This window comes from Primulina huaijiensis, chromosome 3 (genome assembly GCF_012295235.1).
Source record: "Primulina huaijiensis isolate GDHJ02 chromosome 3, ASM1229523v2, whole genome shotgun sequence".
NCBI lineage: Eukaryota > Viridiplantae > Streptophyta > Magnoliopsida > Lamiales > Gesneriaceae > Primulina > Primulina huaijiensis.
This window is the reverse complement of record NC_133308.1, coordinates 24,108,521-24,133,976: the sequence shown is the minus strand read 5'-3', so window position 1 is coordinate 24,133,976 and position 25,456 is coordinate 24,108,521. Positions and strand designations below refer to the sequence as shown.

Below are 25,456 nucleotides of genomic sequence, written 5' to 3'. Positions count from 1 at the left end.
CATTAGTCGAATTTGTTGAGTTAAGGTTGGGAAAATCGTAACCCTCTAGGACGATTACGATCTGGGGTGGGAACCAGACGGTCCGAGACTGAGTTCGGTTAAGTCCATATTTGTTTATATAAAAAAATTATTGGTCAATAAACATTCAAAATAAAAAAAATATTTGTTAAAACTCTCATATTTTGTCATACTTAGGATTAGGATTTTTTATTTTTATAATATTTTATTAAAAACATAATTATATATTAAATAAATAAATTTCGAATCGAACTTAAACTCAAGAATGGATTCAAATAGAATTTGAGCCAAAAATTAAAACTTTTGATAATCGACTTGAGCTCGAATATAACTGATTTGAGTCTTAATTTTTTTCATACTCAATGCAATTCTTTTATACCTCTAATTTTAACACAGATTTCTGGATGTCCTTGCTCTAGATTATCCCATGGTTAAATCTAGATGTGATTATAGATTATATATACTTGGAGTTTACTTAATTTTAGGTTTTTTTTAGGAAGTGATTTGTTACAATTTGATATCGGACTCGATATTTCGTTCTAAACTTGTTATCGCTAAACCGCATCCATAGGTCATCTTGCTTTATTTTATGTGTACATATATGGGTCTCTAAAGTTTTAACAAATTTTATTCAATATTTAATTAGATTTTTGGTAAATTAGAGTATTAATCTATTTTTTGGAAAAGTTAAGTAAGAAAATGATTGTGTCATTGTCAAGGGTGCAATCTCATGAAATACGATGGGTTCATATGATTCAAGAGCTTTAATTGTCCACAATCTTATTTCAGATGTATGGCATCCAATGGTCCCAAAAGTTTACTGTCATTTATTCAGTTCAAAAATAAAAATAAAAATTACATATGTTCAAATAAATACTTAACGTCAAAAAGTATGGAAATATAGCATATAAAAATGTGTTCAACTTAATATTTTTCATTCAAATGCTCACACGAACCTCTTGTGTAAAAAAACATCGATAAAAAATAAAATCATCTCATCTACAATTTCATGTCAGAATATAACTAAGTCAAATTTCATGTGTCAAAGAAATTGTAAGAATGTAATTTCAGAATGAAAAATTCGAAATCACCACATCATCAAGACAAAAACTTGGATAAGACGGTCTCACGGGTCATATTTTGTGAGACGGATCTCTTATTTGGGTCATCTATGAAAAAGTATTACATTTTATGTTAAGAGTATTACTTTTTATTGTGCATATCGATAGATTTGACTCGTCTCACTGATTAGGATCCGTGAGACAGTCTCACATGAGACCTATTCCCACATCAAACCCATAATTTTTAATTCATTCAACCTGTTAGATTGAATTTTTAAAAATTAAGAGAAAAATCTAGGGGTGGGTACGGTACGGTATACCGTACCGAACCACGGTACCGTATATCGTACCGTAAATATCGGTATGGAAAAATCCATACCGATACCGATACCGGAAATTCGATATACCGAATGTTCGGTATACCGAATTTTCGATATGAAAGAATTCATACCGGATACCATACCGACACCGAAAAAATGTCGGTATACCGAAAAAATGTCGGTATACCGAAAATATTTCGGTATACCGAACTTAAATTTAAAAAAAAATAAAAGAATATCTTATTTGGGTATTTCGGTATACCGAAAAAAAAAATATTAACTTACCGATACCGATACCGAAAATTTCGGTACGGTATCATACCGTACCGAAATTTTCGGTATATTGATTTTTTCGGTAATTTCGGTATTTTTTCGGTACGATATTTCGATATATTTTCCCAGCCCTAGAAAAATCTGTTATAATTGGAGTTCGAGTTTTCATGGAAATAAATTTTATTTTAAAATTAAAAAAAATTAAAATATTTTCTCCAATCAATTGAAATGGGCTCATTTATAAGTAATCGCGTCTCCATTGGCGCAAATTTAGCGTTGACCACTTCAGTGGCGGCGCGTACTTCCACCCGTGTTGGAAAACAGAATCAAGTTTCAGTTTCAGTTTCTTATTTTGGATGGAAATCACACTCGCAGGTATGAATTCAACTATTTTAAATTGATCACAATCGAAGATTTAATATTGGACGCGTATCATCTTTCAATTGCTTTTGAATTCGAATTTTTTTTTTTCATACTTTTATTCCGATGTAATTTGGATACAGATAATTAGCGGAGGCATTCATCGACGATCATAAGTGGTGAGCGTTCCCTTCGATTCTTGTTTTGATTTTGCCATTTATTTATTCATCATTTTCTTTTTATTATTTATTAAGCAATATACCTTCTCTATGTTGATTGATTGAGTTGAAGCTCTTATTTTTGTTCAAATTCAAGAATTTCTCATTTTTATAGTTTGAGCTCAATGGTTCTCCGATTGGGAGTAGTTATTTCATGTAGCGTTCGATTTGTATTGTTGTGATGTCACCTCTTGTAGGAATCTAACAGAGAGTTCTGCAAGTGTATGCTTTTAAAAAAAATTGAAGTGTAAGAAATAGAACTTGTTATTACCACGAATGAAAACGATAAATTTGTTTAAATTGATGCTTAACTCGGGTTGCGATTCACTCCTAACTGTTGGTTGATCGCATGAGATGTTTTCCAGATTATTTGTTGCATTTTGAAATAAAGACTGTGCTGTGATCCGTATGTGCTACTCAAAATATTGTGCAGTTTGAATGTATGATATAACGGCATTCCTAATGTAGGAATAAGTTGGCTATCATTTTCTTCTTTGAAAAATGCCGCCAACAATTTTTATTAAAATGCTATAGTTTCAATGGTATCAACTATCAACAAATTGATATTCGATTTCTTTAGTTGTTTTGTGTTTACTGATATCATCTTGTCCTCAACGTAGAAGTTAAAATCTCCTTTGTGTTTTACTATCAATTTTTGTTGCCTTCTTAGCCAGTATTGATGATTGTTGATAGTTAACATGTGTGGCAATAGGTGATATCCTTTCTTCTCATCTCGTTGAGGAAAATCATTTATTCAAAGCTTTTCTGTTTATTAACTTACTTCTGCATTGATGAAATTTTAGCAGAATTTATTGATCAAGATGGAAAAGAATTGCCAAAAGAGACGGCAACCACTTGTGTCTGATAGTGTAATTGCTAGATTAATGGGCATTGATGAACTGCCCCATCAGCAGCCCCTCCACAAATATCAAAGAGTACTATCTGATGCGTATATCTGTAAGTCAGCTTCTGTAGGCCTACGACAGGGAAGTTCACTCCGTATTGGACGTTCAAGAGAGACAAATAATGAGATGTTGCAGGGAGTGAAGCGTGCCTGCAGAGTAAAAATATTCGAGGACAAAAATCATTTTGTTCCCGACAAATACACACCTAAGAATACTAGGACGGAAAAAATGGTCATCTCAAATGAAAAGCCTGCAGTTGTTCCATTGTCAAATTCAATATCTGGAGCCAGCCACGAGGACAGAAAATCATTTGTTACAAACGGCAAGCATGGTGCCCAAGGGAATGTCCTAAGATATCTTCAGAAACTTGACAAAAGTTCTTCTACTGATCAAAGCCTTGCTACTGTTTACACAAATGATTTCTTTACAATCCAGTCTGATGTGATAGATAAATCCTACGTTTCTCCTTGTGTCAGAAGGTGTACACCAAAGTTAGAGAAGACTACAAATTATTGTGGAGTTACAAAGTTGGATTTACTTTCTAGATCAGAAATCAGAGAGTCATTAAGGCCTGAAAGTGGAAATCATTGTGACATGGCATATAAAGGACTATTTGATAATGATATTGAGCCACTCATGCGTAGCTTTTTTTATCGTAATCGAACTACGAACAGAACATCTAGACAACGAAGGTGCAGAAGCAATTTACAAGATTTATCAAGGCCAGCAAGTGAAGATGAGAATTACTTAAAAAACGAGTCTCAGGCATTCTTCCCTTCTTGTCCAGGTGTCTATTATTATAGGAAGTTCAATAACAGTCCACGTCTTTTATTATATAAGTCCTCTTTGGGGCAAGAAACATTTAAGAAAAATTATGAAAGAAGGAAGATAAAAAAAGAAATTGAAAAGATTGAAGTTTCTGGGAGGGGCCAAACTCATGTTAAAATGGAAGCTTTATGCACTCAATCCTGTAAGCAGAGTAGAAATTTTGATTCTACTTCTCCTTTAGATATCGGCCACATAAAAGTTTGGGAGAAGGACCGCAGTGGAAATCTTCACCATTCTGAATCTGAAACAACTAAAGAGAGTCTTTCTACTGGGAACGGTGGCAAGATGGACAAGGAACAAGATATCTTGAAAAGCAGAAGTGGGAGTGGCTGTGACCTACTTTCTTTTCCCGTCATGAGTTCCTCCATGTTACAGAGTGCAACAAGTGTTGAGATATCGAGTTGTTACTCTTCTAGAAAATGCTCAGAAAATAATACCCCTGATGCATATGCCAAAACAAATCAGGATGAGATGGAAGGTAGCTCTGAGAATGATTGGTGCAGAGAAATAAAACTTGCTCCTGGTGTTTCAAGGCCATCAAATTTATCTTTGCAACGTAGAATTAATGATGCGTTGGCTGATGTGGAAGCATTCAATGGAGGGGTCTTTTCTAAAATCAGTGAGGACCAGCAGCCAGAATCAAATTCCGGTTTCTTTTCAGTGAAGGATGCATCTTCCTCTTATTCTCAAGAAGCTTCCACTGGAGAGGTTCGTTAGATCTTTATAAGGTTTCAAGTATCTATAACACTCATTCTCTGTTACAGATACAATTTTACCTCACCAATCCACAGCTTATGGATTTAGTGACCACAGGACATCACATATATCTCATTTTTTACTACTATTTTCCATATTCCCCATTGGAAATACTGGTGGCATATTATGTGAGGGAAGTCCAGCAAAGTGGGATCCATATACTTCTAGTTATTGTTTTGTGCTGAGATATTTGGTTGATATATAATAGGTATGCGTATTTCATTGGTGTATGTGGAAATATGACATGGAACACTTGTTAAAACATGTGTAGTTATCGAGTGCATTACCACCGCACCAAGCTCAACATACTTAAACATATATTAACAAATTTCTGCTTAATTATTCTGGCTCTGCCCTCTTATCCCATTACTTCCAAAACTGTCTGCCACCCTTACTCCAGTCATCCTACTCCCTCTATTTCTTCAACTGATTGTTGAAGCATGAAACTATCTTCACGCATGACATTTTACCCGTTTCATCCATTGAAACCATCTATTGTTTCCCTATAGTAGATATGTCTATAGAGTTACTAGCTTCCTCTCCTAATCTTTAATATACCACCATTTAGAGTTAATGTGACCCAATAAGGTTGTCGGTCTGGGAAGAAGTGATGTAGGTGTATGGTACCATGGAGGATGAAACTGATGCTTTCTTGAACAAGATTGTCATCAGCAAAAGTCGTGGATACTGTTGTTCTAAAGATTTTTATCAATTTAGATGATACTCTACCGAGAAAATAAATTTAGCTGATCTATGAACATTTTGTCATTAGAAGAAATAACATTTCCCATTCTACCATTTACCCTCTCTCAAAAAGATTAATCAAATTTTACAACAGCTGATCCTTTTCTTTTCACCCAAATGCAGGCATCATTATATGAATTCTCTGAGGAGGAGCCAGGTTATTCAAACTGCTCGAGGCTAGTTACTCCAGAGTTTCAGAAACAGTTGGATGGACCCATCGGTCAGTGTAGTCCTGATTCAGTTCTGGAATCATTTGATACAAAATATCCTTCAATTTTTGAATGCTTTGAGAGTACATGTATTAATATAACATAACAATAATTACTCAACCTTGTTCTTTAATAATATTCTTGCAATTTGTAACTTTCAGGTCAGCAATCAAAATTTCAAGTTTTTAACTCTGAATCAGAAGAAGCGTATTCTGAAGGATCCGAGATGATTGTTTCTGGCAACGAAGAGGAAAAAGAGGAAGGGATTGCCGATCTTTCTTTTAATTCTGGAAAGGTTCATAGGTGGTTGGGAGATGACAAAAGTAGGAATTTCTGTTACATTGTCGATGTTTTAGACGAGGCAGGATGTTTCAAGGAGAGACCAATAATTGATATTATCCAGTCATGGGATTGCCTAGAGCGCCCAATAAGCCCCTTGGTCTTCGAGTCATTGGAGAAAAAATATGGTAGACAAGCATGTTGGCAAAAATCTGACCGGCAGCTTCTTTTTGACCTTGTGAATTCCGGTTTGACGACCATCCTTGAGCGACTCTTAAACTTTCATTCTCGTGCAACATCTTCTCTACAAAGACATTTTACTGCTGGAATGAAGCGTGATGAAGTTGAAAACATGCTGTGGAAAATGGTTATTAGCCTGGAAAGGGAAAAGAGCAACGATGCATCCGAGAAGGTTGTCGAGGGAGCAATGAAATGGTGGGAGGTGGATGACAAAGACACCAATGTCATAAGTAGAGAGCTCGAGATATCTTTGTTTGAGGAGTTGGTTATGGAATCCATTAGTTTGTGGATCGAGTGAATAAAATTTTGTTTGTCTATAGAGTGTGAGTGATTTTTGGGGTACACATTTTCGGCGCATTGCCTGATACATGCTTTTGGTATGCCACGAATATATGGAGAAAAATGAAGATCAGCTTTTGGCATGGATTCTTTTTGTATGCATTTTGTTTAGAGTTCCATACATGGTAGAGCTATTATCACGCGGATTACATTTTTTGTCTTGTAATGTGTTCTATTTTTTAAAATTCAGGATGTATTAGTCTAATAATTTATTTAACGAAATTTTAAGTCTTTTAAAATTTTCACAATCATGATTGGTGCAATTAACTCATGGTTATAGATAAACAAAAAATTTATTGGGATATTTTTTGTTTATAAAAAAATTCAACCATACCCCAGAATTAGCTATTATGCATGATAATATTGTAAGTATACCATAATATAAATAGTATATATAAAGAATACAAAAACTCTCGTGAGACGGTCTCACGGATCAATTTCGTGGGTCGAATATCTTATTTGGGTCATCTATAAAAAAAATATTAATTTTTATGCTAAGAGTATTATTTTTTATTGTGATCAATATCGGTAGGGTTGACCCGTCTTACAGATAAAAATTCGTGAGACCGTATCACAAAAAATTATATTCAGTCATGGTAACTAAATTGATTTTTTTAAAAAAATACTCTAATATATTCATAATCTAATGATTTAAAACTTATTAATCTAAATAAATAATTTTATTTAAGAATAATAGCCAAATGTTTATATTCCCAAAATATTTAAGTCGTCCGTTAATCTAGATTCATATCACACATAAAAGTATTGTGAGATCAAACAACACTATTATATGAATCATAAAGTTTGAATAAACATGTATAAATCATATACAGATGAAAAATTAAATGATGATATTACAAGAAAAAATTAAATGAATCTGGATCTATGTCATTAATCAAAAAATAAAAATAAATATTTTGAAACCAAAAGGTTTCGATAGTTGAAATATCAGAAGAAGCAATGAAGAGCAGGAGCAACAGCCTTTCCAAGAAGAAACTTGTTCTCCAATGGAGTCAGATTCAGATCGAGACACAAAACCCTCCCACTACTCGATTTCTTGACGACCGGAGAATGTTGCGGCGGAGACAGCGATAGGTGCTTGAAAGGCAAATCCTTGTGTTTCTCATCATTCATGGCTACCCTGTGTCTCCTCATATGACCTCCAAGTGCTTGCCCTATTGCAAACTCTAGCCCACATATAGAGCATTCATGTGTTTTCGGCTTCGGGGGAGAAGCCGGCTGATCTCCGGGCGCTAGCCTCGGCTTCTTGTGGCTCGCGCGGTGGCCGCCAAGCGCTTGGAACGAAGGGAACCTCCGATTACACGTCTTGCATTCGAATACACGATTTAAATGATCTCCACCAGCTCCGCCACCTCCACGGGACAATAGCATCAAACAATCTGTCATGTTTGTTATGTCCACATCAAAGTTTTCTTCTCTACTCCTCTTCATCATCATGGCTTTGCTTAATTATATAAAGTGATATTGAAGGAATACTATATNGAATCCGCAGTTGGAGAGTTTGACTTAACAAAAAAGTTGACCTTTTCAAATAAATTGGGCAATTACTTGCCAAGGAAGTCAAACTAATGGAATACATGAAGCATATGTAGGGTTTCGTGAGTTCATATTAACAAGCAATCACAAGTCTATATTATATCATAGAGTAGAGACGATCTCAACTAGTTTTACGATTTATATATATTTGTTAAATGAGTCGATTTCGTTTATATATGGAGTGGAAATGAATAATTTTGATGTAAAAAAATAATATTTTTCATAGATTGAGTCAAGTTGAAGATTTTTTTTATGGTACTATACATAAAAATAGTGTCCACTAAATTTTATTAATTATATATTGTAGTTAAGATAATTCATACGAATTTAAAGTGTGAAATCAATATTTATGTGTGCTTACGTGTCGTGTCAATAGTTATCCCGATAAAATTTAATGTGGATCATTTGTATTATTTTTCGAAATAAATTAAAATTCGTGATTTTATTTGTACAACATAATGACATATACTATATTATCAAACGTGAGAATTTTTCTCGGGTTTACTCAGTGTACATCAAATGCTAGCAATTGAGAATTTCATCGTAAAATGGTACTATTTTAATTTCTAAAATTATTCAAATACTAATTTTTAAAAGTCCATTTTCCTAACTAAACACCCTTATTATTATTTTTATTATTAAACCGAAAATCAAACATGGCATCTAACGGGGGAAGAATTATTCCATCGTGTTCACATTTTACATGAAGGTTAATGTATTTAAAATTACATTGTACATATATTCAAATTTAAGATATAGAAGCAAGCATCAAGTAGAAATACTTAGTTATTTCTACGCTTATTTTTAATATATATAGTCACAATTATTTTTTTTAAACATTTCTTAGCACGAAGGACTATTATATCATTTGTTTTGCCGTTTAATTAGCTATTAATTTGACGTTTGAGTTGTCGTATGATTTAAAAAGTTTGAGTAACACAAATATCATCATTATAGCATTTGATAAAACGCTTTGGTATGAGAGAAAATGTCAAGAGTTCGATTCTCATTGATTGTAAATAGTGTGATTATTGAGAGGAAGATTGTTGGAGTGAAACAACTGTCTCTACTAGGTAGATCAATCGATGCATAGCGCTTGAGTTGTTGTACGATTTAAAAGATTTAAGTTGCATTATTACCGTCTATTATAATTTTTGGTAAAACAAAAAGCATTCGAGCATATACAAAATAGTCGTCGTATAATATCCGTAGAAAGTTATCTTCTAGAGTGTTAGAATGACTTGTACTTTGAGTGTTAGATTTATCCTCTGCCAAATTATTAAGTTAAAATAATTATAAATAGCTAGGGCTTATTAAATTTGTACTCAATAGGAGGAATACTTCTAGATTGATAAAGACTATGAAGCAAATAGTCAGTCAATTACCAAAGCAATGACTCATATTCAAGAAACATTTTCAGTCATAACTCAATATTGATTATCGTCCTCAAAATATTCAATTTCATCTCTATAATTTATGGGTTTAATTTCTCTGATTCGATTGATTAAAAAATTTATTTTTTTGTGTTAAAAGTATTAATTTTCATTATTCCAAATATAGATCGAATCGACTAATCTTATAAATTTAAATTTATGAGAATGTCTCACAAGACATCTACTAAATTGTTTTCGCAATGACATATAAGAGGAACTAAATCGAAAAACCCCTTAAATTACGTGACGAATATGGATAAATATCAAGTAGCACGTCATATATAATAAGATTAAGAATATCCCAAGTGGTCTCATTCAGCAGCGCGTAAGCATGACCGTATGGCTTAACTAACACGAGTTTGGGGGGGTGAGTGTTTACATGGAAACTTCACTTCAATTCACTTTCTTCTAGAATTTCTTGCTAAGAACTTTAGACCTAATTTTTATTAATTAAAAAAAAGTTTAATATGTCCATGAGTTTGACTCGTGAAACGAGACGATGAAAAATGTATAATATATGTAAAACATAATTATTTTTAACTTTATCCATTTGTAAAATTTTATTAATCTTCTAATTCATTAAGATGTGTCTATTTTTTCATCACCGTAAAACTTCATCAATTTACTAGCTAGCATCAATCAACATTATACTATCAGTTTAACATCCTGAATAGCTCGATCTCTATTCGGTTTATGATACCAAAAATAACATCAAATAATTGCATGCGCATCAAAAGATAACAGCGGTGTGTTTTTATCGTCGTGAAAAAAAACACCAAATAGTCTTTTTCCTGATATGATGAGTGGCGTGTTAGAAATATGGTGAAACATTTGTGAGTACTGAACTTTTCTAGCTGTATTGGAATTTTCTAGCTGTGTTGGAATCATCTCAACTTTGGATTTCAAACATATTGTTTAAACAACACGAATTGATTTTGTATTTATTTTATTAACTAGTTTAACTAAAAAAAATGTTTTATTTGAGATTCCAGCTTTATCCATATATTTTCGTGTAATTTAAATTTAAACAATAAAACATTATTTTTTATTTTTTTAAACAAATTTATTGGTATATCAAATGTTAATCCCTCCACCATTTTTATGAAACATCTTTTCCAGTTGCTGCATTAATATCGAGAAGAAATAACTGCTTTACGGCTTTAAAAAGATTAAATAGCACGATCAATTAATAAAACGGTGACAAACTTTTGATTTCACAATTTATAGGCGAATTAAAATCCATATATTTGATTATCATAAATCATAAATTAGTGCAATCATTGGAAGAGTTAATAATGAGAAGCAATTATTCACCTTTAAAATATTTTGTATGGGGATGATTAAGCTCTGAAAAATAGTGTAAAATGGCGATTAAGCTATTGTACGACTAAAAAAAGTTGAGCTACACCATATAAATATTTTTTAAAGAAACGATAAACACTCGATCTTGCAAAGAGCTCTCATGTAAACTTATGAAATACTCGGTGAGATGAAATAAACAGTCGGACAAAAAAAATCATTTATAAACCAAGTTCACTTGAGATCTTCTACTGAAAACAAATTGAAACAATCACGAAGTACCTTTCCATATCAACCTTTGAAGATCAAATATTTTATAAAATACATGAAAAATGCACAAAATTTCTGCCCCGTCGGCGCAAGAAAAACGTCCTCGACAGATAACAGACTTCAGTCCACCCTTAATCGAGGGTTATTCTCGAAGAAAGGCATCGTTTCAAAGTGGTACCAAATAGAGCAAAGGGTTTTGTGCTGCACAATGGCAGAAATGGAGTCCAACCACAAGAATATTGGTGCATACTAAAACTTCATGTCCATGGAAAAAAATAGAATTTCAAGACTCAGGCCAAACTGGCATATATCAGAAAGCGTGGAAATTTGGAAGTCTACGCCTATCAAAATTAATTCTCCTATCGCTATTTAAGGGTTTTAATGTTCGTTCTCCTTCAATCTCGGATTGAAGTGAAGAATGAAGCCTCTTTAGATGTCCAACACACTTGTTGTGTTCTGCAGGAATGGTATTATGGATCTGTACATCATGATCGAACTTCCGATCATATGGAGATTGCCACTTAGCTTGCAAATAATCATAGGATCTCCAGGGAGGGAGAGGCATTGAGTTTTGTTTCAAAGAAAATTTAGCAGCTTCAACCATTACTTGAAGAAATTGCTTAAGCTTAGCAAAAGAGCCTACATAAATTACTGGAAGCGAATTCAAAATCTTATCATAGGAATCAACAGCTCTAGCAATCTCAAAGTGACTTCTGAAGTCAATATCCACAATCAAGCGCTCTGTGCTTCCCGTGTCATTGTATCGGACTACATCAATGTATTCATGATCCCCTGCATATAAAACCAGAAAAGCTATCTCAATAAACCTACCGAGTAAAATCCTCAACAAATTCTACCGTTGCCAATTGACCAAGTATTGTTGATAAAAAAAAATAAATGAATTCCAAAGAATTAGCGACAATATACATCAAAGAAAAGCTGAGAGCCTTTTTCATCACTCAGCTGAACATGAACTTGATAAAGAATAATATTACCTCCAGGAACACTGGAATCCCGTTGCCACTGGGATATGCACACACCAGCATCATAACCTGAAAGCCTCAGAAGCTTTACCAGGGAGTACCTGACGCAGCTAGCATTGCACAGACCTAAATGTGCAAAGTAAAGGTCTCTTTCATTAATTGATAGAGCAAGAGAATGGACCACTGAAAACAATTGAGTTTCAAATTGATCCATCACCAACCTAAGATACTGCAGAATCCAAGCAAACTAATTAGGCAAGTGTAGACAAACTAGTAAACATTGAAACATGAAAGTGTTGTTGCAGGTATGCAAGGAGTTCAAACATAGAGACCAAGTGATGATGACACTAATATGTGGGATATAATTCAAAGAATCATTAAAAACAATGCCTGCTGTAACAAAATAAGGCACAACCAAACACGAACTTAGTAGTTTGTCACTAATACCAGAAAAAAAAAAAGATATATGCAGAAACCGCATAAGATGAGAAAAGAAGAAAGGTAAACATAAAATCAAATATAAAAATAAGAAAGAACATGGCTCAGTGAAACCTGAAACTGCTTGTAAAGCAAACAAAGTCACTTGAAACACTTGATCATGAGGTTATCGAGATCACCAAATCCTCTCTACACCCAAGTTACCTAGGACGCAACGAACGCTCGTTCATCATAATGCCTAAATACAGACTCTATATGGATACGCACGCACCAAGATATGTTAAATTCTAATAAACAATGAGAAGGGTCCATCTGCAAAGGCTTTGTTCGAACATCCATGCTGGATAGACAGACAACATTCAAAATTAGAAGCTGAAACCATTTTTCAGCATTCAATCTGCGAGAAAAAAGAAATGGGGGAGACAAATTGGGCCAACATAGAACATGTAGATGCACAATTCATTTCAGCATTCAATCTACGAAAAAAAAAGAAATAGGGGATACAAATTGGGCCAACATAGAACATGTAGATGCACAATTCGAAAGGGGCAACATGAATAACTCATAATTTGGTTTCAATGAAACTATTTCACAAAACGGATATACCATCGAAGCAAAGACTGATGCTTGCGCCAGCTTAAATTATTCCTTATTACTGGAGGACTGACCCGTTTCATCTCATTGGAAGTCCTGCCACTCAAAACGGCTTAAACCCACCAAATATCAACATCTAATTATTTTTTTCAAGAGCTACTCGAACTACTCCAAGCACAAGAACAAATTATTCCATGGAAGCAATTCTTAATAACGCTACAAATGCAGCATTCAATACTTAATTCCGAACAAAAACCCAGAATCCTCATTCAATATCGTAATGCCCGGGAAATTGGTAACTTTCATAATTCTCAAAAATTTTGGTGCTCAGATACTACTTAGAAATGTGTTGAATGGGTTTAACGGATTCTGGAAATGCAAAATCCAAGGTGCATGAAAGANATTTCATAATTCTCAAAAATTTTGGTGCTCGGTGCTCAGATACTACTTAGAAATGTGTTGAACGGGTTTAACGGATTCTGGAAATGCAAAATCCAAGGTGCATGAAAGAAATGGGGGAGTTAGGCTAAGACACCAATCTAAATCCAAAATCTACATTTCCATTTCTAAGCACCGAATTTTTTTTAGAATTATCCCGAAGTAAATATACTAACTGCCTTCATAGGTCCCTTCAAAAAAAAAAAAAAAAAAAAAAAAAACCATCCCAGGGAATACAAAAAAAGAAAAAGGGAAAGTTACCGGTTTTTTTTTAGGCCTTGCAACAACTTGTGGAAAACAACANAAAAAAAAAAAAAAACTGCCTTCCTAGGCATTACAAATATAGAGAAAGAGAATATTACCGATATTTTATCAGCGAGTTGAACAAGTTCAGGGAGACCGGAATCGCTGTCGCTGCTGTATCTAGAGTCGGTCCCGCCACAATTCCCATTCTCCATAAACTCACTCACCATCATCGCCAAATCATGCTCGCTCTCATAGCTCACAACACCACCACCTCCTCTTCCGTCCACCATCTGGTTCGCCCACACCCCAGACGCGGCCCAAACCCCACAGTTCATTACCCAGCAACCACTAAAACCGATACCTTCTTCTAAAAAATGGCTTATTTTTTCATAAAATACCGATGGACAGAGTGAATCCAAGGTTACCCAAAAACCAAAATTGAATATTCAGCTGTTTCAGCCTTCCCTTCGATTCCAAAATTCAATGCTTGATAACAAACAAAAATGTGCGAAATCGGAACATACAATAAACAATTTAAAAATATATATATATAAAAAAAAACCAATTGAACCTGGATTTGAATCAATCAAATTCGAAATTTCTATGTTTTATAAAACTATCAAAAAACTGAACCATTTGTTTATTAAAAAAATTGAATCACAACACAATTACACAACTTTCAGCAGAAACGGAAGCAGTTGCTGAAATTTATTGCCAAAAAATCACGTTCCATTTCGGCAAAACATAAAAATAAAGATCGAAACATCCTGTTAATTAATCATATTGTGAAATTAATTATTATCAATAATCGAAATTGACGATCCAAAGATGAGAAATTCAATTTGGCCAGCCAGCCAGCCCAAAGGAACGAAGACAGAGAGAAGAATGACAGGTGAAGTTCATATAACGGAGAGGATCACGAGACAAATGACTAAAATGTCCTCCGAGCGGTTTCGTAATGACCAAGTAAAATTTCGTGACCTGTCACGAGAAACGCGAGAAACTGGAAAAGCCTGAATTTCATTGTTAATCAGAGCTATTGAACATGGACGGCTCACCGTTCCACATTCATTATGGTGGAAGCCCGAAATTTTGGCAGTATTAATTAACATAATTGATTATAAAAAGTTGATCACATTCATTTTTTGAGCATCGTTATATTTCATAATAAATTATATGTTTCTTTTGCGAACGAGAAGATTATAAACATAGAAATAATGTAAAGGAAAAAAAATTCCGGAATTATATTTTTAAGTAACTCGTTATCTTATTGGTATTGAGAGATCGTTTGTTATGATTAACAAGATGTTATAATATGGTTATTCTCACATGAGACTGTGTTATACAAAGAATGTATCCCATCCAAGGGCTTCGACATATAATAATTATCATTTGTTGTTAAAATTTAATCTATTATTTAGTTGTTAACACTAATTAAGTAATGTGTAAATAAGTAAGATATGAATTTAAAATTTAATCTATTATTTTGTTGTTAACAATAAACTATAATCGAAACCCATAGATTTCAAATCTATATTCTCGAACGTTTTTTATGTCCTCTCTCAGCTGGCTTTTCACATCTTCGACCTCAAGATCAGTTCTCTCAACAGCTTCCAAATGTTTTCTCAACTTTCCCATTTCTTTTATTTTATTTAATAATGGATTATGCCGATCATCAGTATTGCCAAAAATAGACCAAGTCCTACATAAATTATACGTAAATAATAAATACGCGCATAAAACATCAAATTGAGTAGGCATACTTGCTTAAATTTAATTAAGGATATTGTAACATGTTTTTTAAATTAAAAAAAACATTTTTCGAGAAAAAAGCACAAAATTGTGATAAATCTTGTATGATAGCGGAAACAAAATTTTTCACGTGAGGACAAAACGATGTCTAGAATTTTGGAGTACCTGACAAAATTATAATGTCATGTTTACATGATTTGATTTGAACAGAAAAATTTGGGCGATTAATGAATTTCAGGCGTATACTACTAAAAACCATCCGATTAGTAGTATATATGAAAAAATTGAACTTAAAATTTAGCTAAATTCTAATCCTCCAAATAAGTCAAATGACAAAAAAAATATATCATACCTTAATCTCAAACGCAAGTGTCAGGTCTCCTTAAAAGGGCAGAATGAAATTAATAAATTTTAAATATATATATATGTCGGAAAATGTACGGAGACTGCCCTGGATAATTATTCATTAGTTAGTGGCTGCTTCCTATCGTACTGAAATATACAAGTCATTCAAATATATACGTGTGTGTTCTGTAGTAGGTGGCAATGTAAGATGATAACGACGACTTTTATTTCATGGTTTTTCATAGGACACAGAATATTCGATTTTACAAACAAAAGATGCGTCTATCACCGGTCCTCTCCCCTGCTTCATCCGGTCCAGCATCATCAGAATCGGAATCCGTAGCGGTGTCCGGAACAGAAGCAATAGGATCATCTTTAGACATATATATTTGTACAATTTTTTAATTTTATTTTTTTTAAACACATTTATTTTTTATGTTATTAACTTTAGACAAAAACTTGTTTGAGACGGTTTCACGGGTCGTATTTGTGAGACAAATATCATATTTGGGTCATCCATGAAAAAATATTAATTTTTATGCTAAAAATATTACTATTTATTATGAATATCGGTAGTGTTGACATGTCTCACAGATTAGGATCCGTGAGACGGTCTCACATGAGAACCACTCACGTAACTTTAGTTACAATCTGGGAAAATGAAAATGTTTCTTATGCTAAATATTGTAGTTTTGCTTCTTACTTTTTATTTCTACCCTTGAAGGTGTAGCAAATTAACTTTTGATATAAATGACTGTATATTTCTAAAAATATTAATGGATTCAATATTGGTGGCCTCGAATCAACAACTTGATATTGATATATTTATGCCTATGAGAATGAATTTTCAGATTATTCCTGAAATTGAACAGAAATGTCTCAATTTCTCAATGTTTAGGATCAATAATTTGTTATTAGGTAAAAGCTATATATGTTAGTCAAAGCACAACTTTATTTTTTTTATATTAGTGACAGCACAGAGTGCATCAATTTAGGTGCTACTGTACCGGACTGTTAGACCCATGTTTCTGGGAGTTCCGTGTATGTCTGTTAATGCTGTCTCATATCCCTTAGACATCAGTCTTATCATTTTCTTACCGTTGATATATCTCAGTAGAGACAATATGACCCGTTAAAATCTGCGTCACTTTTTTATGGTCCACTTAAGCCAACCAGATCAAGCTTAGCAGTTTCAGCAGCTTAACGCACTTCTCAAGAGGCCTTTCATCTAGGTCATACTCTCACTCGTACACGCTTACGTCAAATTTTATTTGGTTTTAATGATACACAATTTGAAACGTGTATTACTAATATTTCTAACTTGCACTCAAATTTTATTTGGTTTTAATGCTACACATTTTGAAACGTGTATTACTGATATTTCTAACTTGAGCATAAAAGTTGACTAGTTTAGTCAATCTCTTATCAAAGTGAAAACTTGTGAATAGTTGACTTGGTCTACTGAGAGTTACATTTTTAGTTATAATCTTTTATGTAGCTATGTTGAGTAGGTCTATTATGAAGCGATATCACGAATCTTTATCCGTGAGATATGTCAACTCTACCGATATTCACAATAAAAAGTAATACTCTCTGCATTTCATGGATGATCTAAATAAGATATCCGTCTCACAAAATACGACCCGTGAGACCATCTCACACCAGTTTTTGTCAACTTTGTTATGTTTAATAATTTTAATGTATGTTTCTGATTAGGATATCAAATGAACATATCATCCCCACCTATGATAACAAAATTAAAGTTTTCCATCCTCGTATAGTTCTTTTCATTTGCATGACTTTTTTGACTTATTAGTTTGCGTATTTGTATGAAATATTATCCTTGTGACATGATATATTTATTGTAGTATTTGATGCATTAATTTTGAGGAACAAATTTTCATTACATACAAAAATAACGACATACTTTTAAGTTTTTTTTAATACAAAATTCTGATTGTACATGATATATTTTTCAGCGTCTCCAGATCTCTCACGTTTTCTCGTTTTTTTCATATTTTTAATATTCTAATAATCTTTCATGTTTGACAATCCTTGTTATTTGTATTTCTCGAATTTTTCACTGTTAAATTTTAATTTCAATTTAATCCATTATATAATATTTAAATATAGTTAGATTTTGTTTTGAAACCTTCAAGAAACTTGTAATAAGGAAAGGCGAACGTTGTGGGGTTTAAACAGATGTGGCCAAAACGACAGCGTTCCAGATCACGTGCACGTGGCTGCCATGCGAGCCAAAGCAAAAGTCAAAAGAAATACGTAATTCTCACCACCGTCGGATGCCCACACCGGAGATCCTACGGTCCACCCAATTTAGAAAATATATACTGTTTGTTTGCTGAGACAGGTAGTTGTGCTGATCTCTAGGGTTTCTGACTATTCAATAATAATACAAAGTACGATATGTATTTATCCTCTTGCTATCCTCAATCATCATCTTCATCTTTGATTCTCAGAGCTTTTCGTTTCGCATCGAGCTTCTCTTCTCGGGCTCATTTTTGTTCTTCGGTCAGTTACCGTCGATCGTTGAGTTTCTCGTCCGCGTTGCGATCGCGGCGGTGTCCTGTCCCCAGTTGGAGTTGCGGTGTCGGCTCTCGATCGCCGGTTAGTTTTAGAGCTCAGATCAGGGCGTCCTCTCCGGTTCTCGAACGGTTCGAGCGCAAGATCGCGACCATGGGTATGATGTGATGTGTTCTGATTGGTTTAATACTGACTTGTGTGTGTGTTTTTGGTACGTTGGTGGGATTGGGAAGTGATTGATGAAATGTACTAGATTTTTTAGTGGAGCCGAGGTGTTTTGATCATCCATTTGGTCACGTGGCTTCTCTCTGCATTTTTTTTTTGCAATGTGCTGGATGGATTTTGAAATGTATTATTTTTTGATCGGATCCGTTTTGGTATGTGGATTACCTTTGTTTTTCTGTCACTTCTCTAGTTTGTTCGTAAGCTGAAAGTAATCTTCATTTACATCTTAGTGATTTTATCAATCTTTCATTTTCGAATGTCTTCTTGGACTTGTTGTATGCCCTTCCTGAGCAACCTCCCATTTTTGGCTTGAACGGTCCGTATTGTACTAGAGATGAGTTTTATTTTAGTATTTGCTATCTTCTACTTCTTAGTTAAGAAGTTGGACATTTATTTTACTATTTTTGAATTCTGATAGTGAGATTTGTAAATGTCATGCAGCTGCTGAGCATCCTTTCAGTGGAATTTTGTCCGGTCTTCCCAAACCAGGAGGAGGAGAATTTGGAAAATTTTACAGCCTACCTGCTTTGAATGATCCCAGAATCGGTATGAACTTTTTTCTCCTAAAACCATTTCATATTCCGTGCTTTTTTCTGGTTGATGTACCATCCACGCTTGTTGAATTATACAAACTATAGCTACAATTTTTATTTGGCTTTAGAAAGGATTGTCTAGCCAATCTTCTAACTGTACATTCATGTCAAGGCAGTGTTTTTGTTTGTGCTCTTGTTTATCCATTGTTTTCTTCACATTCATTGCTGATGTTTACTTGCAGACAAGCTTCCATATTCGATCAGAATACTTCTAGAATCAGCTATAAGAAATTGTGACAACTTTCAAGTCACTAAGGCGGATGTGGAGAAGATCGTTGATTGGGAAAAGTCTGCACCGAAGCAAGTTGAAATTCCCTTTAAGCCTGCTCGTGTTTTGTTACAGGTGACAGATAATTTTTGTTGGAGGTAGATAATATGCTTATAACAGCTTCACATATATTTTTTTTTCTACTCATAGGATTTTACTGGAGTTCCAGCTGTGGTTGACCTTGCTTCTATGCGAGAAGCAATCAAGGATCTTGGTAGTAACCCAGATAAAATAAACCCTTTGGTATGCTGCATTTCCTATTTGCAATGAACAACCTGCCTGATATATGCTTAGCAGTTTCACTTTTCCATGAGCGTAATCATATTGTATGTGATGACTGTGTGTATTATGCAGCTTTCCATTAAGCTTATGTCTATTTTATTTGATCATTTTGTATATTACGCTTTTCTTGCTAATTCATCTTTAAAAAAATATGTCCGAGTCTATGGTGAGGAGGAACATTTTGGAACTAGTTTGAGAATTGTATGGTTATGAGGGAAAATAAATAATATGGAGGTCAGGGAAAAGAAAAAATATGGTCACCTCCGTGCTATAACATTCTGTGATTGTTCTGATTTCTGTGTTCTTTTCACTTGTTACATACAGGTTCCTGTGGATCTTGTCATTGATCACTCTGTTCAGGTTGATGTGGCCAGATCAGAAAATGCTGTGCAGGCTAACATGGACTTTGAGTTCAAGAGAAACAATGAGAGGTTTGCTTTTCTTAAATGGGGATCCACCGCCTTCCGTAACATGCTCGTTGTTCCTCCTGGTTCTGGTATTGTCCATCAGGTATAATTTAGGACCGGATGTATATCAATTTTATTTTTGGGTATCTCTGCTTGCTGCAGCATAAGTTCATGAGAATGCTATGATTGATTTTTAGGTGAATCTGGAGTATCTTGGGCGGGTTGTTTTTAACACAGATGGCATATTGTATCCGGACAGTGTTGTTGGAACTGATTCTCATACTACCATGATTGATGGATTGGGTGTTGCAGGATGGGGAGTTGGAGGAATTGAAGCAGAGGCAACGATGCTTGGCCAGGTACTTCGCCTATTTTACTCACATATTTATGTAAAGCTTCTCTATTTTATTTTTTGTAGTTCTAGTTTGCTTTGTTATTAGTGCTCTCGCATGCAGGATAATGTGTTGCTTTTTAATTGAAAATAGTACAAAATTTTTAATTATCATTCATTTGAGACTCGAATACTTGATTTCATCTCATGATTTCACTAAGTTAAAAAGCTCCCTATACTTAAAATCCGTCTCTTGGTTGCATGTTATTTTACAATACTTATGTTATCTTCCTATAATATCTTGCTCTGTTTTGTGCATTGATTTTGGCAAATTCTCAGTGTGTTGAGCATAAATATTTGTCTCCTGCAAATTTGGCAGCCTATGAGCATGGTTCTTCCCGGTGTTGTTGGTTTTAAATTGTCTGGAAAATTGCGTAATGGGGTTACTGCAACAGATTTGGTTTTAACCGTGACACAAATGTTGAGAAAGCATGGCGTCGTTGGCAAGTTTGTTGAGTTTTATGGTAACTCGCTTGTATCCATAATGTTCGCAAAGTTTTCTTGTTGCATCTTCTCTTATGGTGCAGTGGCTGATATTTGTTCTACCTCTTAAAATGTTGGTAGGTGAAGGCATGGGTAAGTTATCATTAGCAGATAGAGCGACGATTGCAAATATGTCTCCTGAATATGGAGCAACCATGGGTTTCTTCCCTGTGGATCATGTCACCCTGCAATACCTGAAATTGACTGGAAGAAGTGATGAAACGGTTAGCTACAAGTCTACAACTTCTTTTTATACAGATATCATAATATCGTACAAAAGTTTATGAAGATTATGTAAGTTTGTCAAATGCTTCAACTGGGCAGGTGGCAATGATTGAGGCATATCTACGTGCGAATAATATGTTTGTAGACTACAATGAGGTGATTGTCTGAGTTATTCGCTATTTTTCATGTGGCCCATCAAGTTGCACAAAATAACCAAGAGCTTACTTTGGTGAATGCATTTACAGCCTCAACAAGAAAGAGTGTACTCGTCTTATCTGGAGTTAGATCTTACTGACGTAGAACCTTGTATTTCAGGGCCTAAAAGGTATTGTACTTGATAATGTTTATTTAGGGCATTGGCAAATCGAAGTGCTGTTGCTTCCACCGTTCCACATTGTTACTTCTTGAAAATATATTTTACTTGGGGTTAATAAGTTGCTGCAATGAAAAATTAGGCCTCATGACCGGGTTCCAATAAAAGATATGAAGATTGATTGGCATTCATGTCTCGACAGTAAAGTTGGTTTCAAGGTAGATGCAAAGTTCTGTTTTTTTTTTTTTTGCACTCAGAAATTCTTGATTTTGAACTTTACAACTGAGTTGACTGAAAATACAAGAAAATAATGACACTGAACCTAGATAAATTTGTGTACGATCAATCTATCATAGAACGAGCATACCATCCAAATCTCTGTTGTTTATGCTTTGTGAATGGAATCTACTAGTTTTGAATGGTCAGTCTGAACCTAATGCAAACTATTTACCTTTTGAAAACTAGATATGAAACGACATTGATATTACATGTCAATGTTTGCATTCCATTTTCCGCTTCCTTGTATTATTATTAGAATCCAAATGTTGCATTACTTGAAGAAAGAATATATTTGATTTAAGTAGGTTGTACGGTTCAACATAATTTACTATCACCCGAAAACATGATTAGAACAGCAAATTTCAAATTTTTTTTTATTATAGAGAGATTAGAATTACTTGGATCTCGTTATTCTGATCTAGGAAATGATCTTACTCTGATGTGATTCATCTGAATTACGATCCGGACCATATTTAAGACTGATTGTTCGATAATACAATGTGTTGCGGAGTACATGGACCATAATCTATCAGTAATTAACTTGAGGTCTGAACAACAATGAAAGTATATGGATGAGCGACATATCCGGCAACTATTAGGAAACCATTGCAATAGATGCAAAGAAGAATTGTGTTAATTAACTTAGATTTCTCCATATTTTACAGGGGTTTGCGGTGCCGAAAGAACAACAGGAGAAAGTAGTAAACTTCACATTCCATGGGCAGCCTGCAGAACTCAAGCATGGAAGTGTTGTTATAGCAGCCATTACGAGTTGTACAAATACATCAAACCCTAGTGTGATGCTTGGAGCTGGTCTTGTGGCAAAGAAAGCATGTGAATTGGGGTTAGAGGTTAGTATTGGTCTTTCAGGATTATCTATTTGGATTCTGTTGTGGTTCATTTTCATATTTTTTATGCACCTATGCTTTAACCTGTCGTGGCTTGATTAGCTCTCTGATTTCTTATTTTTTTGTCGACGGCTCGACTTTTCCTGACATATGTCATGATGACTGTTTGAATAGGTTAAACCATGGGTAAAAACAAGTCTCGCCCCGGGGTCTGGAGTCGTAACAAAATATTTGCTCGAGAGGTATAGAGAGATGTTTCATTTACAATTTCTTATGTTAGATACTGACTTGTATTTATGATCACTCATAGTGGCCTGCAAAAGTACTTGAACCAACAAGGGTTCAACATCGTTGGCTATGGCTGCACAACTTGCATCGGAAACTCTGGGGATCTCGATGAACCTGTTGCTTCTGCAATTACTGATAACGGTATTTCCCACTCGCTTTCCCATTTTCCTTGGGTATTTGTGACTCTATCGTTGTTAATCAATTGTCATTGTTCCAACTTATATTGCAGATCTTGTTGCTGCTGCCGTGCTCTCTGGAAATAGGAACTTTGAAGGCCGTGTTCATCCACTAACAAGAGCTAATTATCTTGCTTCACCTCCACTGGTTGTTGCCTATGCACTTGCTGGCACGGTATGCTGAGGGGCTTTTGTGGGGCTCGTTTCAGTCTATGATATGTTACCAACTTATATGGTGGCGAGCTTTCTTTTTATTGGTTAACTAATTTCTGCTGATTTTACTGAATTTTTAGGTTGACATTGACTTTGAGAAGGAACCAATTGGTACTGGGAAAGGTGGGAAAAGCGTGTACTTCAAGGATATCTGGCCTACTAGCGAAGAAATTGCTGAGGTAGTTTGAGTTTCCGTGATTTGTATGATTTTGAATCATAACTTTTCTTGGAGACTATTAATATTTAAAAGTGTCTCATGTAGGTTGTTCAATCCAGTGTACTTCCTGAAATGTTTAAGAGCACTTATGAAGCCATCACGAAGGGCAACCAATTATGGAATCAATTAACAGTAACTTCGTCAAGTCTTTATGCATGGGACTCGAGCTCAACTTACATCCACAAACCTCCATATTTCAGCGGCATGACAATGCACCCTCCTGGTCCCCGTGGAGTGAAGGATGCTTATTGTTTGTTGCTGTTTGGTGACAGTATAACTACTGATCATATCTCTCCTGCCGGAAGTATACACAAGGACAGTCCTGCTGCAAAGTTCTTGATTGAGCGTGGGGTTGACAGGAGGGATTTCAATTCTTATGGTAGTCGTCGTGGCAACGATGAGGTTATGGCAAGGGGTACCTTTGCTAACATTAGAATTGTAAACAAATTATTAAATGGAGAAGTGGGACCGAAGACCATTCACATTCCCACGGGGGAGAAACTTTATGTGTATGATGCAGCAATGGTAAGCTTGATGGTTTAGCATGATAGTTCTGAGTTTTTTACATTCAGTGGTACAAAACATTTGCAGTAGTAGATCTTGTGCAAAACTACATTCATCAATCACTGTTAAAACACTCGACTTGTTTTTCTCATGTCAGAGATATGCCTCAGCTGGACAAGATACCATTGTCATTGCTGGTGCAGAATATGGAAGTGGTAGCTCTCGAGACTGGGCTGCGAAAGGACCAATGCTCCAGGTGAGTCATATTTAACAATTCCGTAAAAGTCATGTCAGTCACATTATGAATTGTAGTCAAGTTGTGTATTATTTTCATTTGTTAATTCAGGGTGTAAAAGCAGTCATTTCTAAAAGTTTTGAGAGGATCCACCGCAGCAACTTGGTTGGTATGGGTATTATCCCACTTTGCTTCAAGCCTGGCGAGGATGCGGATACCCTATGTTTGACTGGGCACGAGCGTTACACCATAGATCTCCCATCAAAAGCGAGTGATATAAGGCCTGGACAAGATATTACCGTGACGACTGATTGTGGAAAATCTTTTACGTGTACCTTACGCTTTGACACAGAGGTACTCACTCTCGACACTACGGTGATTTTAGTTTCTTGTCGATGCACGTGATCAGTTTCTGCCTTTCTAGTTTTTCGAAACTGTAATTTCTTTTTAAACTTTTAAATTTGGATGGAATAGATAGTTATCCAATTAGTAATTAAACCTTCTGCACATGGATGAAGATTTCAAGAATAGATTTCAGTCATTTGTAACCGATACCGAGATTTGATCAATCAATTCGGTGAAATTATAAGCGCAAACAATTAGTGGAGATCCCATAACCAATTTTATTTTTTTTCTGCAGGTTGAGTTGACATATTTTGACCATGGAGGGATTCTTCAGTATGTCATTCGTCAGTTAAGCAAAGAGTGAAGAGAACAGTGAGATTCGCTCTTTCAAAGTCGTCTGTCTCGCAGCTGCCGTCTGTTTAAACCTGAGTTGGTTCCATGAGATTGGCTGGGGATTGGGTCTGAATAAGAGGGGGATATTTTACATGTTTTCACCCCCATCAAGTTGTTAGTTGAACTTTTCAAATGCTATTTTTGAAACTTTTCTTTTGAAATGTATGTTCACTGTCGGCAACAGGTGGGTAGTGTTCTATGTCAAACTCACCTCTTCTCAGTTCTCATGGCACTGGTGCATGTCTTGTTATATTTCTATGTTGTGTGTGTCAGATGTTTCTCATATACATATAATAATAAATAAAGCACATTAGTTTGTGTTTCA

The 25,456-nt window shown here is 34.8% G+C and overlaps 4 protein-coding genes and 1 long non-coding RNA gene across 7 annotated transcripts; 3 read left to right on the top strand and 2 right to left on the bottom strand.

The window, feature by feature from the left end:
* The first annotated feature begins 1,911 nt into the window (after positions 1-1,911).
* Positions 1,912-6,691, top strand: LOC140973929 (uncharacterized). 3 transcript variants are annotated; one of them, XM_073437076.1, is made up of 5 exons: positions 1,912-2,047; positions 2,176-2,211; positions 3,057-4,691; positions 5,607-5,703; positions 5,854-6,691. In XM_073437076.1, exons 3-5 carry the CDS (start codon positions 3,072-3,074, stop codon positions 6,507-6,509), a joined length of 2,373 nt encoding a protein of 790 aa, XP_073293177.1. In that variant the 5' UTR covers positions 1,912-2,047; positions 2,176-2,211; positions 3,057-3,071; the 3' UTR covers positions 6,510-6,691. The 3 variants fall into 3 exon arrangements, with proteins under 3 accessions (XP_073293177.1, XP_073293175.1, XP_073293176.1); XM_073437074.1 differs by having other exon boundaries at positions 5,607-5,781; XM_073437075.1 differs by having other exon boundaries at positions 3,054-4,691; positions 5,607-5,781.
* Positions 6,692-7,313: 622 nt separating this feature from the next.
* On the bottom strand, positions 7,314-8,045 carry LOC140972283 (zinc finger protein ZAT12-like). Its single transcript, XM_073434733.1, has one exon. The coding sequence runs from the start codon at positions 8,006-8,008 to the stop codon at positions 7,499-7,501; it is 510 nt and encodes a 169-aa protein (XP_073290834.1). The 5' UTR covers positions 8,009-8,045; the 3' UTR covers positions 7,314-7,498.
* Positions 8,046-11,064: 3,019 nt separating this feature from the next.
* LOC140973927 (uncharacterized) lies at positions 11,065-14,780 on the bottom strand. Its single transcript, XM_073437073.1, has 3 exons — positions 13,925-14,780; positions 12,105-12,321; positions 11,065-11,901 (listed from the first exon to the last, which is right to left on the bottom strand). Exons 1-3 carry the CDS (start codon positions 14,141-14,143, stop codon positions 11,420-11,422), a joined length of 918 nt encoding a protein of 305 aa, XP_073293174.1. The 5' UTR covers positions 14,144-14,780; the 3' UTR covers positions 11,065-11,419.
* On the top strand, positions 13,531-14,174 carry LOC140973928 (uncharacterized). The gene is made up of 2 exons (XR_012174700.1): positions 13,531-13,749; positions 13,894-14,174. It is a non-coding gene; the product is annotated as an uncharacterized lncRNA (long non-coding RNA).
* Positions 14,781-18,284: 3,504 nt separating the features above from the next.
* Positions 18,285-25,456, top strand: LOC140973926 (putative aconitate hydratase, cytoplasmic). Its single transcript, XM_073437072.1, has 20 exons — positions 18,285-18,603; positions 19,113-19,217; positions 19,447-19,607; positions 19,683-19,775; positions 20,139-20,324; positions 20,419-20,580; positions 20,932-21,076; positions 21,177-21,319; positions 21,420-21,476; positions 21,566-21,645; positions 21,776-21,851; positions 22,578-22,763; positions 22,935-23,002; positions 23,071-23,189; positions 23,278-23,399; positions 23,518-23,616; positions 23,700-24,179; positions 24,316-24,414; positions 24,505-24,747; positions 25,034-25,456. The coding sequence occupies exons 1-20, from the start codon at positions 18,330-18,332 to the stop codon at positions 25,100-25,102; spliced, it is 2,967 nt and encodes a 988-aa protein (XP_073293173.1). The 5' UTR covers positions 18,285-18,329; the 3' UTR covers positions 25,103-25,456.

Coding starts and splice junctions, on each gene's coding strand:
- LOC140973929 (XM_073437074.1), top strand. CDS start 3,072: ATGGAAAAGAATTGCCAAAAGAGACGGCAACCACTTGTGTCTGATAGT. Junction 4,692..5,606: donor AAGAAGCTTCCACTGGAGAG/GTTCGTTAGATC, acceptor ACCCAAATGCAG/GCATCATTATATGAATTCTC. Junction 5,782..5,853: donor TGAATGCTTTGAGAGTACAT/GTATTAATATAA, acceptor TGTAACTTTCAG/GTCAGCAATCAAAATTTCAA.
- LOC140972283 (XM_073434733.1), bottom strand. CDS start 8,008: ATGATGATGAAGAGGAGTAGAGAAGAAAACTTTGATGTGGACATAACA.
- LOC140973927 (XM_073437073.1), bottom strand. CDS start 14,143: ATGAACTGTGGGGTTTGGGCCGCGTCTGGGGTGTGGGCGAACCAGATG. Junction 12,322..13,924: donor AACTCGCTGATAAAATATCG/GTAATATTCTCT, acceptor TGGATTCTGCAG/TATCTTAGGTTGGTGATGGA. Junction 11,902..12,104: donor GGATTCCAGTGTTCCTGGAG/GTAATATTATTC, acceptor TTTTATATGCAG/GGGATCATGAATACATTGAT.
- LOC140973926 (XM_073437072.1), top strand. CDS start 18,330: ATGTATTTATCCTCTTGCTATCCTCAATCATCATCTTCATCTTTGATT. Junction 20,581..20,931: donor AGGCAACGATGCTTGGCCAG/GTACTTCGCCTA, acceptor CAAATTTGGCAG/CCTATGAGCATGGTTCTTCC. Junction 21,646..21,775: donor TGTATTTCAGGGCCTAAAAG/GTATTGTACTTG, acceptor ATGAAAAATTAG/GCCTCATGACCGGGTTCCAA.